This window comes from Plecotus auritus, assembly GCF_963455305.1.
Source record: "Plecotus auritus genome assembly, chromosome: 7".
Lineage (NCBI taxonomy): Eukaryota > Metazoa > Chordata > Mammalia > Chiroptera > Vespertilionidae > Plecotus > Plecotus auritus.
The window spans coordinates 94,973,202-94,988,452 of NC_137774.1; the positions used below are offsets into that span (position 1 = coordinate 94,973,202).

At 47.3% G+C, this 15,251-nt stretch overlaps 1 protein-coding gene across 1 annotated transcript in view; it reads right to left on the reverse strand.

Moving 5' to 3' along the window:
- The window catches only part of MYH16 (myosin heavy chain 16), a gene marked incomplete at its 5' end in the record, with an annotated part of 58,998 nt that overhangs the window by 12,003 nt on the left and 31,744 nt on the right, over positions 1 to 15,251 (reverse strand). The window contains 12 exons of the mRNA XM_080679577.1: positions 260 to 476; positions 1,543 to 1,675; positions 2,886 to 3,082; positions 3,357 to 3,484; positions 4,955 to 5,072; positions 6,537 to 6,782; positions 8,674 to 8,760; positions 9,424 to 9,480; positions 10,502 to 10,592; positions 11,728 to 11,873; positions 12,075 to 12,161; positions 14,274 to 14,378. Of these exons, the coding sequence (XP_080535703.1) occupies positions 260 to 476; positions 1,543 to 1,675; positions 2,886 to 3,082; positions 3,357 to 3,484; positions 4,955 to 5,072; positions 6,537 to 6,782; positions 8,674 to 8,760; positions 9,424 to 9,480; positions 10,502 to 10,592; positions 11,728 to 11,873; positions 12,075 to 12,161; positions 14,274 to 14,378 (1,612 nt within the window). The remainder of the gene's footprint in view (positions 1 to 259; positions 477 to 1,542; positions 1,676 to 2,885; positions 3,083 to 3,356; positions 3,485 to 4,954; positions 5,073 to 6,536; positions 6,783 to 8,673; positions 8,761 to 9,423; positions 9,481 to 10,501; positions 10,593 to 11,727; positions 11,874 to 12,074; positions 12,162 to 14,273; positions 14,379 to 15,251) is intronic.

Consider the following 15,251-nt stretch of genomic DNA (forward strand, 5'->3'; position numbering starts at 1 on the left):
AACCTTACAAGGAAGGCAGTATTATTTCCCTATCGTACAGATGAGGAAATGGAGACACAGATAGTTAAAGTAACTCACTTGCCTGAAGTTATATTACTGAGTGCTCGAGTGCTTCTACAAAACTCTTGCCAGACAGTCAACAAACATTTATTGTGCACCTACTGAGTGCCAGTTGCTTAAACGCATGATGTATCTGGGAGAAAGAGGGCTCTGGCTGTGTCTTTGTCCCTGCAGGCCCACCTGCCTACCCTTGACTCACCCTGCAGGGTCTTGTTCTCCTTCTTCACTGACTCAAGGTGCTCGAGGGACTCCTCGTAGGCGGTCTTGATCTTGAAGCTCTCTGTCATGTACATGCGGCACTCCTTCTGTGAACTGTCCACCTCCACCTGCAGCTCCTCACACTTCTGCTGCCACTCAGCCAGCATCTTGTCGAAGACCCGTTGCTTCTTGTCCAGGGCGGCAGCTGCAGCATTGGCCTAGGGAGAGATGGGGATGGTCTCTGACTTTCCTGCCCCTTTCCCCTCCTGCTGCCCCCTCCCTTCCTTTCCTCTCCTTCCCCAGTGACTCTGGTGACCACAGACTACTTGGGGATTGGGATATAATTCAACATTTATGGCACAAGCACAGGCTTAGGGAGTCAAGAAAGAGCTACATTCTAGTTCTAAAACTTCTGCTACTAGATGTGTGACCTTGGGCAGTCTACCTTACCTTCCTAGGCTAGAATTTTCTCAAGTGTAAAATGAGGAATCTGGGCCACAACATCCTTCCCAGATTTATGACATTCACCCAATTCCCCATAATGTATTTCTCTATAATGTATTAATATACATTATACATCCATTGTCCAACTCAGAGATGGGTTTGGTATTATTTTTCAGTGAATCAAAGCTGATAATTCTTAGACATTTTTTCATAGATTTTCATCTTTTTCATAACTCTCTGGTAACTATATATTTGCTGCTGTGCAATACCAGATTTTGTAAATTTCTGCGTTATTTTCTAATTTGGGAGGAGCAAAACCTTTTTGGGTTTTAGGACGATTTTCTGAAGCCTTTCCCATGGATGTGACCTTCTGCCCCTCACAGCTGGCATGAAGCAATGGTCCTGTCTAGACCAATACCAGGTTGATATGGAAAGGCAGTGGATCTTATTTAATTTGGCTGAAGACTGGCAAATCAGCCTGAACCCCAAAGATGCAAAGAGGAATATTTAACCACACAAACTCTGTGGGACATGGTTTTTATGAGAGAATAAGGAACAGGGATAATATACTACATGGCTTTCTGGGACTAAATTTTATCCTTGTCATGGGTCTATTTAAATAGTGGCTTGTTGAGTGTTAAGATCTAGAATTATGAGTATATATAAACACATATTCAAGCAGGAGCCTGTTTTCAGTGGGCCTGTGTATAGACCCTGTGTTCCATCCTCATAGGCCACTGTTTCTTCCTGTTCACCCCAGACATGTGACCGTCTTATCCAGCTCTCTGTGGGCCCTTTGACCTGGCAAATAGGCAGCCTTTGAGTCTTTGACCTTCTGACCTTTTCCAAGTCAATGGTGAGGTCCTCGACTTCTGCCTGAAGTCTCTGTTTATTTTTTTCAAGGGAGGCAGCCCGGGCCTGGGCGGCTTCAGCTGTTTCTTCCGCTTCCTGGAGCCTGGCAGCCAGTTTCCTCCTACGGATGAGGGCAAGAGGGGCTATCAAGAAAACATAGGAGCCCACAGGCTGGGGGCCCGGGAGTGTGGAGCTGAGCTCTAGGGTGAAATGGACAAGATGCAGACAGAATGTAGAATGTTTAGAGGAAGCAATCACTTCCATTCTTTAATTCAACAAGTATTTGTTTCTATTCTGTGCCAAATATTGTTCTAGGCATTAGGGAAGCAGCAGTAAACAAAACAGACTAGGATCTCTGCCCTCGTGGAAATTCTGTTCTAGGCGGGACAGACAATACACAACATACAGACATAGCACTATGGAGAAAATAAAGCAGGGAAGGGGACACATGAGCAAAGGCCTCAGAGAGGCTAGGTGATGGCCCCATGGGTGTCTGGGGTGGAAATTCCAGGCAGAGAGAGGTGAGGGATGAGATGTAGGTTTAGCCGGGAGTGAGAGCAGGCAGCTGCAGGCAGCTCCTGGATAGCTCACAGTAGAAAATAGAAAAGGGCTGGGGGCAGGAGGTGGGAGTTACAGGAAGACAATTTAGGCTTAATCTTTGAAGATCTTTAGATAAAAGATTTGTATCAGCTAGAAGGCACAGTGGTTACTGCTATCCTGTCACCACAAATTCCAGTGAGTGGGAGGCACTGCAAGGAGGCACAGGACTCACATGCAGGGCTTCCCTGGGTGGGTGGGCCCATGGCACCCAAGCAGCCTCTTATGCAAGAGGCCAGCTCAGAGCCACATCTATGTGTCCACTTTTATTTCCTCAGGCCCTTCAAGCAGAGTGTCCACTTCTCTAGTTTGTGAATGAGGACTTGAGGACATTTACCACAGAGCTGGGGAAAGGCAGAGTGGAAACCTTAGCCACGGGGTGTGGTCTGTGTACTGCCAGCATCACAGAGAGGCTCCAACCCAGACACACCAGGCCTGTGGAGGATTCTTAAGCACTTCAGAGGCAGAGGAGCCGCCTGGATGGGAAGCTCCTGCTCCCGACTTCCCTGTCTGACCTAGCACTTAAGGCGGAGGATGAGGTAAGAGAGCCCTTGATGATGGAACCTGAAGGCTGGCGGCGGTGAGTGGGCTCCCCTGTCTAGACACTCATCCCTCATTTAGAGGAACCTGTAAACTGCCTTCTTCTGGTCTCAGCTGTGGCTGATGGTGGTGAGATACCCAGGGCCCACCCACCCGCTTGGCCTTCCCGGCTCTCCTGGCATAGTTGAGCTCACTTGGTCTCCTCCAGCTCCTCAGTCCTTTGGATGGCATCAGTCTCATACTTAGTCCTCCAGGTGGTCACCTCGGTGTTGAGTTTGGACACTAGGCGCTGCAGCTCTGTCTTGCCTCCCTGCTCCTCCTCCAGCTGTTCCTTCAGCAAGTCCAGGTCGTGCTTGGTGTTGGCAAGACTCACCACAGCTGTGCTGCGAGACTGTGGAGACGACACGACCCTGTCAGAGGCCCGCTGGTCTCTCCACGGCCCAACAGTGCAGCAGGTAAAGGGGGAAAATACCACCAGGGTTTATTTTCCTTGTGTGTTTTTTTTTCCAATTACTGTCCACAAGATACATATTTTAACTTAGTCATAATTAACTTTTTTACTTGTTAGTGGATCAAATATTTTTCATGCTCCTTCTACATCTTCATAAGCTATAACTTTCTTCAAGGAGGCTGCTCTGTCACCCACACCCCAGCCCCAAACCAACCTTGGACTCCTCATCCAGCTGCCTCTTGTAATCGTCCACCTGTGATGTCAGCGATGTCTTTATCCTCAGGATTTGATTGAGTCGGCTCTGGGATTCTTCATATTCACGGCTCAGCTCACTATTTTCAGCTGGGTGAGAATGAAATGGGAGAAATATTGGATGAAGAACTGGCTCCTCAGCCAGATCCTGACCTCCCTCAGGGCATTGCTCCCCAAGCAGCCGACTGAGTTGGAATGGGGAGCACAGTGACCACCGCACCAGCCACCCAAACTAAGTCACCCCAGGAATGGAGCAAGAGCCCAAGAGCTGCCAGCATCCAAGTGACTTGCCTGGGGCAAAGGGCTTTATTCAAATAACAAAGCCCTGACCCTTGGCAGGAGATATAGCAAAGGAGTTTGGAGAAAACAGTGGGGCAGAGTGTTTACTTTGTAAACTGTATTTGTCACGGTCCCAGAACCTACTACATTCCTGTCACTTGTGGACTGATTGCTGGACCAGAGGACAGAAAGAGATGCATGAATCAGAGAGGAAGACCAGGCTTCTGGTTCTGCTCTGTAAGTCATTAGTTTTGTCACTTCATCTCACTGAGCTTCACTTTTTTCATCTGTCAAATGGGGATATTGATTTTAAAAAATATTACAGGATGTGGGAATAAGGTCAAAGGATACCTGCAGGTTCTCTGGTGTCACACTGAAGCTTGTCTAACCCAAGGAGTGTTAACTTCTCTCAGGGAGTGCAACTTCGTTTGACTTACTGTTTACTCCGGTTAGAGCCCAGCCTCTGCAAAGTTGTGTTAAATTGGATAGTAATAAGTTCCAAATTATTAAAGTCTTAGAGATGCAAAGGATTTCTTCTGATAGAAAATCAAAAACAGCCCTGGCCGGTGTGGCTTAATTGGTTGAGTGTTGTCCTGTGCACTTAACAGTTGTCTGTTCATTCCTGGTCAGGGCACTTGCTGGATTGTGGGCTTGATCCCTGGTAGGGGGTGTGCAGGAGGCAGCTGGTTGATGTAGCACTTCTACATCAATGTTTCTCTCTCCCTCTCTCCCTCTCCTTTCCTCTCTGTCTAAAAATCAACTTTAAAAATTTTAAAAAAGAAAATAAGAAAAGCCAAAACCAGACTCGGAGGTTGCAGTGTTGTTGTCCTATAGGACAGTAACCAGTTTTGCATCTAACTTAACAGAGTTCCTTTTCCCACTGACTATGTAAATATCACCCCTCATGTTCTTCAAAGGCAGCTTTACCATTTTTCTGGTTCCCTGATTAGTGACACATGTTCACTTTATGTTAGTATGTGGGTCCTGTTTTAAAATGTTTAAAAGGTATCATTATGGCTGCCCCTCCTGCTGATCTCACAGGGTGAGAGAACTGATATGAAAATACTTTGAATAGTGTTCTCCATTTTACACTATAAAAATGTGACTTAGAACATTCCGGGGGTAAAATAAAATCTCCTTGTCTCATCACAGGGGATGCGAATTTTCCAAAGCCAAGAAAGCTCTGAGGAGAGGACCTAGGTACTCTTTCAGTTTCCTTGGAAATCCCTCTTCCATTTCATGTACTGTTTTTTAGGAAGCTGCAGAGAGGAATGAGCTCACCTTGGAGGCGTGTCCTGATGGCATTGATTTCTGCCTGGTTTCTCTCCAGCTCAGCCACTTTGGCGTTGGCTTCTGCTAAGCTATCTTCCAGCTTTCGGACATGAGCCTCGGCATTCATCTGCCCAGGAACAGTGCATTCAGTGGGGAAATGCGGCCAAGCTGCATGTACTAGGGGGGAACCCAGGCCAGGCCTTCCCTTCCTTCCACCTGGGTTCCCCTAGTGTAGGCTCCCAGGTTTCCAACTCCTTGAGGATCTCTCTATATAAAAGCCTAATATGCAAATTGTCCCCTTGGGAGTTTGACCAGGAGACCAGGAGTTTGATTGCTCACTATGATGTGTGCTGACCACCAGGGCTGGCACAGAATGAAGGAAGGCCCCGGCAGCAGCTGGCAGCCGGGGAAGGGAGGCTCCGGCTGGCAGCCGGAAGGGTCCAATCGGCCCTGATCACCGGCCAGGCCTAGGGACCCTACCCATGCATGAATTTCATGCACTGGGCCTCTAGTATAGTCATATTAATGTAATGATGAGCTTAATAACACACATTTATTGCCAGGGACTTTTGTAGCCTTCACAAAAGTGCTTTGAATCAGGGATTATTATTATCACCATTTTATATATGAGGAAACTGAAGCACAGTTATGTAGCTTGGCCAAGGTTATATACACAGTTGGTGGGGTCTGTGAAAGGTTCACCTTGGTTTCCTTCACAACATCTAGAACGGGTGGGGAGCCTTTTTTCTGCCAAGGGCCATTTGGATATTTATAATATCACTAGAGGCCTGGTGCATGAAATTCGTGCACTTGGCGGGGGAGGGGGGTGTCCCTCAGTACAGCCTGCACCCTCTCGCAGTCCGGGAACCCCGGGGGGGAGCAGGCCTAAGCCGTCAGTCGGACATCCTTAGTGCTGCTGCGGAGGCAGAAGAGGTTCCCACCACCACTGCTGTGCTCGCCAGTGTGAGCCTGGCTTCTGGCTGAGCAGTGCTTCCCCTGTGGGAGCACACTGACCACCAGGGGGCGGCTCCTGCATTGAGTGTCTGCCCCCTGGTGGTCAGTGTGTGTCATAGCGACTGGTCGTTCAGCTATTCAGTCAATTTGCATATTAGCCTTTTATTATATAGGATTCGCTTATTATAATTCACTTAATATAATTTATGTTGCTATGAAAAATGCTCTTAGATTTATTGAAATTTGAGTGCCACCTCTGGTTGTCTTGGAAGGGCTAGACCCGTGGTTGGCAAACTGCGGCTCTTTGGCCCCTTGAGTGTGGCTCTTCCACAAAATACCACGGCCTGGGCGAGTCTATTTTGAAGAAGTGGCATCAGAAGAAGTTTAAGTTTAAAAAATTTGGCTCTCAAAAGAAATTTCAATCGTTGTACTGTTGATATTTGGCTCTGTTGACTAATGAGTTTGCCGACCACTGGGCTAGACCAAATGATTTCATGGGCCTTATATGGCCCGTGGGCCAGACATTCCCCACCTTTGATATAGGCCTTGACTCAGGCCTGCTGGGGGCTCAGGGAATATTTGTGTAAGAGCCAATGCTGGGGCACCTCCCGTGGTTCTGGGAGGGGGCTTTCCTCACCTTGGACTTCTGCACATTCTCCATGCTGGCATTGAGGTCATCGATCTCGGCCTTCATGACCTGCTTGTCCTTCTCCAGCTTGGACTTGACCCTTTGCAAGTTCTCCACGTGCTCTGTCAACTCAGCCATGGAATCTGTGTGTTTCTTGCGCAGGGTGGAGGCTGTTGCCTCACTCTGCAAGGCTGCCTCCTCCAGCTCCCTCCGCAGTTTCAGCAGCTCGGCCTCCCGCTTGCGATTCTGCTCAATCTGGGGGTAGAGGAGAAGCAGGGCTTAGCAGGACTGGCTGGCACTGGTCTCCTTGGGGTAGATACTGCTCACCTGCTCAGTGGTCCTTTGATATTCCTGTACCCCACTAATGAGATGCCCTGATTGAAATGTCAATCCTAAGCCTCTGGGTGGGTTGCCCATAGGATTTGTTTAGATAGTGTTGAATTATGTTTCCCTCAAAGATATGTTTAAATCTTAACCCCGATACTTTATTTGACCTTATTTGGGAATAGGGTCTTTGCAGATGTATGCAAGTTAAAATGTCATACTGGATTAGGATGGGCCCTAATCTCTAATTACTGGTTGTCTTTATAAGAAGAGGGAAAATTAGACCCAGAGAGACACACAAGATAAAGGCCCTGAGAGAGGCAGAGACTGGACCATGCAGCTATTAGCAAGGAACAGCAAAGATTGTCTGCCAATCATCAGGAGCTAGGAGAGAGGCCTGGAACAGATTCTTTCTCAGAGCCTTCAGAAGGAACCCACCAGGCAGCCCCTATCTATAGCTCTTGCTCTAATGGCCCCCTGTTGTTCTCTTAACTCCCTGCAATGCTAGAGATAGTCCCTTTGTTAATGCCGCTCATTCAAACCATCTGGGATGATTTTGTTTTCTGCCAGGATCCGACCCCAGCTGGACACCTGCTTCAGTTGAGCTCCACACGGAGCAGACTGTGGCCAGAAAGATGAAGCAATAGGACATGGAGTCCAGGGGCCACAGGAAAGGATATCCAGCCTTCCAGTGATAAGGGATGCCATTCATGCTCTCTGCTCTGATCCAGGGTCCACATTTGCAAAAGAGCTGACTTCATGAAATTAAGAGAGTATCATGTGGCTTCTGGTAGTCTCCATGATGCCTGCATGAGAGTTAGAGGAAGACACATTCCACCCCAGGAGGCATGGCTCAGATTCCAGCCCCTATTCGCCTCTCAGTGGGGTGCTCTTGGAGTGTGGGGTCACCCCACTGTAGTAACCTGGTCTATATTTCCTGTATTCTGGTGCTTTGACATCTGGGGCTTTGCTGACTCCAAAAGGATGGCCTCTCCCAGGTTTAGCTAATTCCTAGAGATAGCAAACAACTCAATTTCAATCGCAACCAACCAATCTAGAGTCTCCCTACCCCCCAATTCCTTCTTTTATGTGGCTCTCACACTCTCAGCTACTACCCACTTACCAGAATTACCCATGGCCAAGTACTAGACAAGTAGGGATGGCCCCTATGCCCCAGAGCCTTCCAAAATGATCCAAACTAGCCAATCTAAGCCTGCTCCCATGCCTTCCTCTGAAACCATAACAAAGGCTCTAGCTCACAATTCCCCTTCCCTCTGCCCCCTGAATGACCCTGGTACTTCCCTGTGTGGCTCTGCCTGGCATGCCCCCTCCTTTTGGGAACTGTAGCAAACTACAGTTGACCCTTGAACAATGCAGGTTTGAACTATGTGTGTCAATTGAACTGTGGTCAATTGAAAAAAAAAAGTGTGTATAAATATACCCATGCGGTTCAAATCTGTGTTGTTCAAAGGTCACTGTACCTCTTCAATGGCAATCTTCTCATCTTCTGGCCTTACTGTACCTCAAAGGTTTTTTTTATTTTTTTTATTAATACACTGTATTTTAGAATACCCACCCTCTGCATGCAATCCAAATCCTGCTTCTATTAGTGCCACTAAGGAGCCCCAGAAGGAAGTGGACCAAATCAGCCTCTCTCTTGCCTACTTTTTTTTTTTTTTATTACTGATCAGTTTCTCTTCAAGGTAGCCCCAGGAATTCAGCAAAAACTAGCTGGTCTTTATCCCACTGTTTATCATCCAGCACTTTTTTTCTCTCTGTAGGCAGGCAGGATTGGGGTTCCCAGGTTCCCCGAGGATGGTACCTGAGCAGTTGTGGCTCCCCCAGCCTCTTCCAGCCTGTCGCTGAGGTCTTCGAGGTCCCGGGACAGGTCACTGCGTTGTTTCTCCACCTGGGTTAAGTGTGAATGACACTGACTGAAGCCATCCATGAGTCCCTCTTTCCACATGGTGTTCGTGAGGCCAGGGGCCTGTGCTTGGGGAGCTCTGGACTCTGCCTGCCACCACACATGCTCAGTGAAGGATGCTGTCTGTCCTTTCTTCTTGCACTGGGTGGGCCTTAGTGCCCATCCTGCCCCCAGCCCAGTTTGGCTGAATCTGGAGTTTAGGCATCTTATGATTTATTTCCCATCATCTTTATGGCCTCATTTCCTGTAGGATCCCTGCCCTCAACCTTCCCTCCACCCTTTGCTCTTCCTTTTACACCTTTGTTCCTGTGCAGGTAGGTGCTATTTCATTGCCTTGGACTGAAATTCCTCCCTGCCTCAGCCTCTTGAATTTAGTCTTTGAATTCCTAAGCTAATGTTGCCTCCACCACCTATCCCAAGCAGAGCTAGCCTTCTCTCCTTGGTTTCATACCACAAGCAGCATCTTTGCATCTTACAGGATAATTAATGTCCACGTGTTGCACAGTGCCTAGCACACAGTAGGTGCTCAAGAAACAATGAGGCCTTTTCAACTGGAGACTTGTCTTCCTCTCTGTTTCTGCTTATGTTTGGATTGTAGCTGGCATTTGGCCCTTTGACTTAAGAAAGTAAAAGAAGTATGTCATTTACCTTGGCTCTCATTGCCCTCTCTGCTTCCAGTTCTTCCTCCAGTTCCTCGATTCGGGCCTAGCAGAAAAGTAAGCAGAAGAAGAGGGTTGAGGGGGATTATCTTAACTCTGTGGGAAACTTACCCAGTTAGCCTTTTAGAATGGAGGTAATGGGGAAGAATATTATGCTTTAGTGAAATAAGCCAGTCAGAGAAAGACAAATACCATATGATCTCACTTATATGTGGAACCTAATGAACAACAACAAAATAAATCTATATATGTAAAAGCCTAAGCGACCATTACGACTGAATGACCGGTCGCTATGACCTGCACTGACCACCAGCTCAATGCAGGAGCTGCCCCCTGGTGGTCATTGCTCTCCCACAACCAACCTTCCATGGCCAGCCAACTCCCATCCCCCCTACCCCCGGCCCGCTGGCCCACCCAATAGGCCCTGATCGGGATGGGGCCGGCCAGCCAACCTCCCGTAGCCCCTTCCCCAGGCTGGCCTCCCGTGGTCCCTACCCCCAACTAGCCTGGCCCCAATTGGGGCAGGCCGGCTGGCCAACTCCCTGCGGTCCCTCCCTCTAGCCAGCATGCCCCGATGGCCCTGGTTGGGACTGGGTGAGATGGCCCACATGGCCCCGATCGCCAGCCGGACCGAGGAACCCCACCCGTGCATGAATTCGTGTACCAGGCCTCTAGTAAATAAATAAAAAAGGAGGTAATGGAAGGGAGCTAAATGTCAAAAGCAGAGGGAACCAGTGGCCCTGAGGCAGGAGGGAGGCTGGGATATGTGAATGCCCTCACGGAGCCAGCACGGCTGGCCAGCATAGTGGTGGTGGTGATGGGGATAGTGGATGATGAGGTCAGTGTGGAAGCAGGGGCTAGATTGTAGAGGGCATTTTAACCATTTAATTTTAACCCTTATAAGGACTTTGTATTTAACCCTTAATGAGGCGAACATGTATCACCTCCAAGGACTCTGGCAATTTTGCTCCTCAGGAAAACTTAGTAGCCAATCAGCTGCTGTGAGAAAAGGGTGCAGGGAAGTGCATCTTAAAAGGCAGGTTCAGTCTTCTCGGTCCTGGACATACCTGGTGTTCCTTTAGTTTCCGTTGCAGCGTGGAATTTAGAGACTGCTCATCCTCATATTTAGAGTTGACGGAATTGATTTCCATATCCCTCCTGCAAAAGAAGGTTTGATCTCCTGAGGAAAAGCTCTGAGGGTAGACCAGTAAGCTGACCAGAGAATAGAGACTGGGCTGCCAGAGGAGGCCTTAAACCTGCTGAAAAATACTTGCCCCCAACTCCCTGGCCTTCGGGGATGACAGCCCAGAAGGACGCACCCTACAGAGTCCCAGAATCTATTCCACTGGCTTTTCATTCACTTATTCTTTCACTCATGCACTTATTAATTTAATATATGTTTATTGAGTACCTATTATGTGCCAGACATCATTTGGGATTCTAGGGACACATCAATGAACAAGCCAGACAGAAATCACTGCTCTGGTGAACTTTAAATTCTAGGGGCTACAGAATCACATTAACGCTTTGCCTTTTTAGAGAAAATTTCCTCCAAAAGCTTTAAACAAAAGGCTGTCTCCTTCTGATGTGTGAATTTTATGTGTCTAGAAGCCACATATGAAAACTAAGATGATAGAACGAGTAGATGAGGAGGATGGGCAAGGCCACATGCACCTTCTGGGTGTGCCACAGAAGAAATGTGCTGAGATACAGATTTTGCTGCATATGCCTCTCATGGCAGTCTGAGGTACTTTAAAACTGCTTTAGAAACATATACTTGAAAGATATAATGTCCAAATTCTACTCCTTTTTCCTTATCTTACTCCTTATCTTCATCACCTCAGCCTCTTAGTTCCAGCTTATGCCTAGACTATTGCAGTAGCCTTCCAATTGTTTTCCTGCTTTTAGTTTTTTCCTACTCCATCTTTCCTCTTTGTTATTGCCAGAGTGATATTGATAAAATACCCTCTCAACTTGTGATCTTTGAGAGCCCAGTTTATAAGTTTCTATAAACTTCCTGCCCTCAGATGTATGCATTGCTTAATACAAGTCTCCTTTTCATCATCCAACAGGCCTTGTCTGATTCTGGGAACTCCCTGTAGACAGGGCAGCACCTACTCCTTTCTTCCTATAGCCTGCAAGGTGGGCACACTGCCTGGCACATAGGAGGTGCTGGTGACAGGCATGGATACATGTGAATCCCTCAGCACAGTGCCTGGAGCCTGGGACCATCTAGAAAGTGGTAGATATTGCTAATATTATTACAAAGAAATGAATGACTGCATTGGCATACTTTTTCACCACCTCCTCAAGATCTAGCTTGGACCGCTCCATCTCATTGAGATTGTCAATGGTCATCTTCAGGTCACTCTCAGCTTTCCGACGAGCCTTTTCCACCTCTGCCCGGATTTTCTTTTCTTGTTCCCAGTTATCTTCCAGCTGTAGAGAAAGTAGAGGAGGGGTGAGTCTCAGTCCAGAACACAATAAGAAACCAGACTGGGCCTGGTTCCTTAGCTGTGGCATCAGAAGAGCCCTCACTTCCCTGGGTGCTTTAAAACTGGGGGATGTGTCAGTCCAGTTCCAAAAATGTATCTGAGGACCCTGTCCTTGAGCGTAGAATTGGCCAGCTGTGGGCATTACCTCATGGATCTGGGTGTTGAGCTTGCTGTTGCTCTTTGTCAGGTGGTTCACCTTGTCTTCCTCAGCTTGCAGATCATCGAGGGTTTTCTGGAAGGAAAGATATACACGTGTGTCCCACAATGTATGCAGGAGTAGCTGGTCAGACCTGGTTTTCTGCCATTACTTCTGAGCTGAGTTGAGTTGACTGCAGTGAACAGCTACTGAGTGTCTGTGCCTGGGTGCTAGGTGAGGCCGGGACAGACCTGAGCACCCATCAGCAGCAGGTAAGCCCTCGGGTCAGTAGGGGGGCTCTGGTTCTCCACAGGCATGTGGAAATCTATGGGGGGCTTTTGGTTGTCACAATTATTGGGGGCCACACTGTCACTTAGTGTGTAGTTCCAGGGATGCTGGACCTCTTTGTCTTGCTCTGGACAATCTGGCACCATGAAGAATAAGTCTGTTGTCCACATGCTTGATGTCCCACCCAGACTCTCATGTAAATAAAACAACCATTTATCCTTTTCTGAACCTAGAACCCACCACAACTTTACATATAACTCAAATACTTTTTTCATTTAGTATACACTACATTTTTATAGAATGATCTACCATGAAAATTGAGAGATGATTTATGAAAATCTCCCCGGGAGTTATTCAACGTTTTGTTAAATTGCAGCAGTGATAGCCGCCACACTTTGCTCTCTGGGTCGCCAACACAGCCTCCGGTGCCCATCATAGCCATTGTAGACAGGCTCAGGCAGACAGCCCACTGCTCACAATATCTACTAGTCAATCTGCTTTACCTTTTACACATGGACAGCTCTATTATTTATTATAAATTACTTTCCATTTATTTCTCCTTTATATTGAAGGGTGCTCTATTGATATTTTTATTTCAGGATAGTAAGAGAGCCTTCCAAAATAGTCAGTCCTCATTATTTGTGGATTATCTACCTGCCAATTTACCTACTTGCTAAAATTATTTGTAATCCCCAAATCAATACTCATGGTGCTTTCATGGTCATCCACAGATATGAGTGGAATGGTGAAAAATTTGAGTCACCTGGGGTTTTTCAGCTGAGATCAAATGAGATGATGCCTTGCCTTCTTGTTTCATCTCATACTGCAAACAAGTGTCCTTTTCACAGTCTATTTAGTGTCATGTTTTTATATTTTTGTTGGTGATTTCACTATTTAAAATGGTACCCACACACAGTGCTGTCTAGTGTTCCTAAGCACAAGAAAGCTTTGATGTTTCTTATAGAGGAAATTGTGTATTAGATAAGCTTCATTCAGGCATGAGATAGAGTGCTATTGACCAAGGGTTCAATGTTAAGGAATCAACAATATGTACTAAAAAGGAGCTTTTAAACACATACAAACATAAAACAACATAATGTATTGATCATAATCATATGTATTATGTGTTGATTGGTTGACAAAATATTATGATCAAAGGCTTACAGAAACCTAACCCTAAATTTCCCCTAGGAGCAGAGTTTTAGTTTTTGCTATTTCAGTGTGTGTGATGATTTTATAGAACATAACTACCTTGAATAATGAGAATTGGCTGTATTTGTTATAAAAAGTGGCTCTGGGTATTTGATATAGTTGAGTCACAGTAGAAGGGGAGGTATTTTCAGAGGCAGCTCAGGGGACATCTTGTGGATTCAGGTTTTAGCAAACACAGGGATGAAGGTCCATTGTCTGATTCAGAGCTTCAACTCACTCTTTGCACCTTTGTTTCCAGAGCTAGGAGGTGCCCTGTGCTGGAGGCTGGTCAGAACTGGCTTTGTATTTAGTAGCCTGAGCCTGCAATAATCGGGTGGGTCTGCCTGTGACCTCAAGATCTCATGTCTGTTGTTGCAGCAATGCATCAGAATTCACTGGTACTTTAGAGCTCAAGGACACTTCCCTATGCCCCACCTCATTCTTATGACTCTGGGGATCACACCTCCCAGTGTGCCTGGGGCCATCCTGACTTTTGTCTGTTGTCCCCATTTCACTCTGAAAGCTGTCCTAGTTTGGGTGATAAATTATATGGTTGTCCTACTTATTACAAACCTAGAAGGAAGGCATCAAGATGTGACCATGCTCACTTCACTGATGAGGGAATTGATATTTAGGTAGATTCTGTGAGTTTCCTGAGGGTCCCTAGCTGAGGGGTGACAAATCTGAGGTCTGCCTACTCTGCCAAGGGGAGAAGTGGGCGGTGCTCACCTGGTGCAGCTCCTCCAGGGCCCTCTTCTCTTTCTGGAGCTTGGCAATGGAGTCTTCTCTGAGTGAGAGGTCCCCAGTCAGGGTGCGGACCTTGTGATCTAGGGCCTGGAAACCCGGGTGTGAGAGACACAGATCTTTAAGGCTGGGAACACCTCTGATGGGAGGAGAGGAGGCACTTGTTTTGAGAGAGGGTCCTTTATTTGGCTGTACTCTAGAGTCACCTGGGAGCCCGAGAAATACCATACCCAGGTCACACGTCAATCACCCAAATCAGAATCTTGGGGATAAGGGAAGCAGTGAGAACCACCAGTTCAGGCCTTTGCTACTCAAAGCCTGGTCCTTGGATGTTAGCTGTGGCATTGACCAAGAATGTGTTGGAAACATGGATCCTGGGTCCCTGCCAGACTGCCAGCCCAGAATCTGCATCTTATCAGGATCCTGATGGTTTGGATGCACATCAGAGCTGGAGAGGCGTGGGTTTGGTCATGTCTACCTTTCCCTGCTCTTAGACCCCATACACCTACAAGGTACGAAGGAGGTCTTGGGGCCAAGGGCCAACAAGATGGTATCAGGAGCCAGGGGCTCCCCCTGGAGCCACTTGGAGGGGCATCAATTGCTTGTTTGAGCAGCTATAAGTGGCCCCACTCTTCTGATAGGGTTGCCTCTTCTGGGAAGGGAGGAAGCATGGACATGATTCTGCAGGACATTCTGTGAGGGGCCAGGGATGCTGATGCTAAGTGGGCAGCAGGCTAATGCAGATGCCTGGAGTCCCAGGCTTGAGGAGAACCAGTCAGGTCTCAGTCTGGATGGCACCATGATGGGAAGAGCGCTCAGTCCCCTTAGGCAGCTGCTCTAACAGAACTTACTGTAACAATGGATATGTGTTCTCAGTTTGGTTTGTCCAACACGGTAGCACTGGCTACATGTGGCTATTGAGCACTCAAAATGGGGCTAGGTTGACTGAGGAACCACATTTTA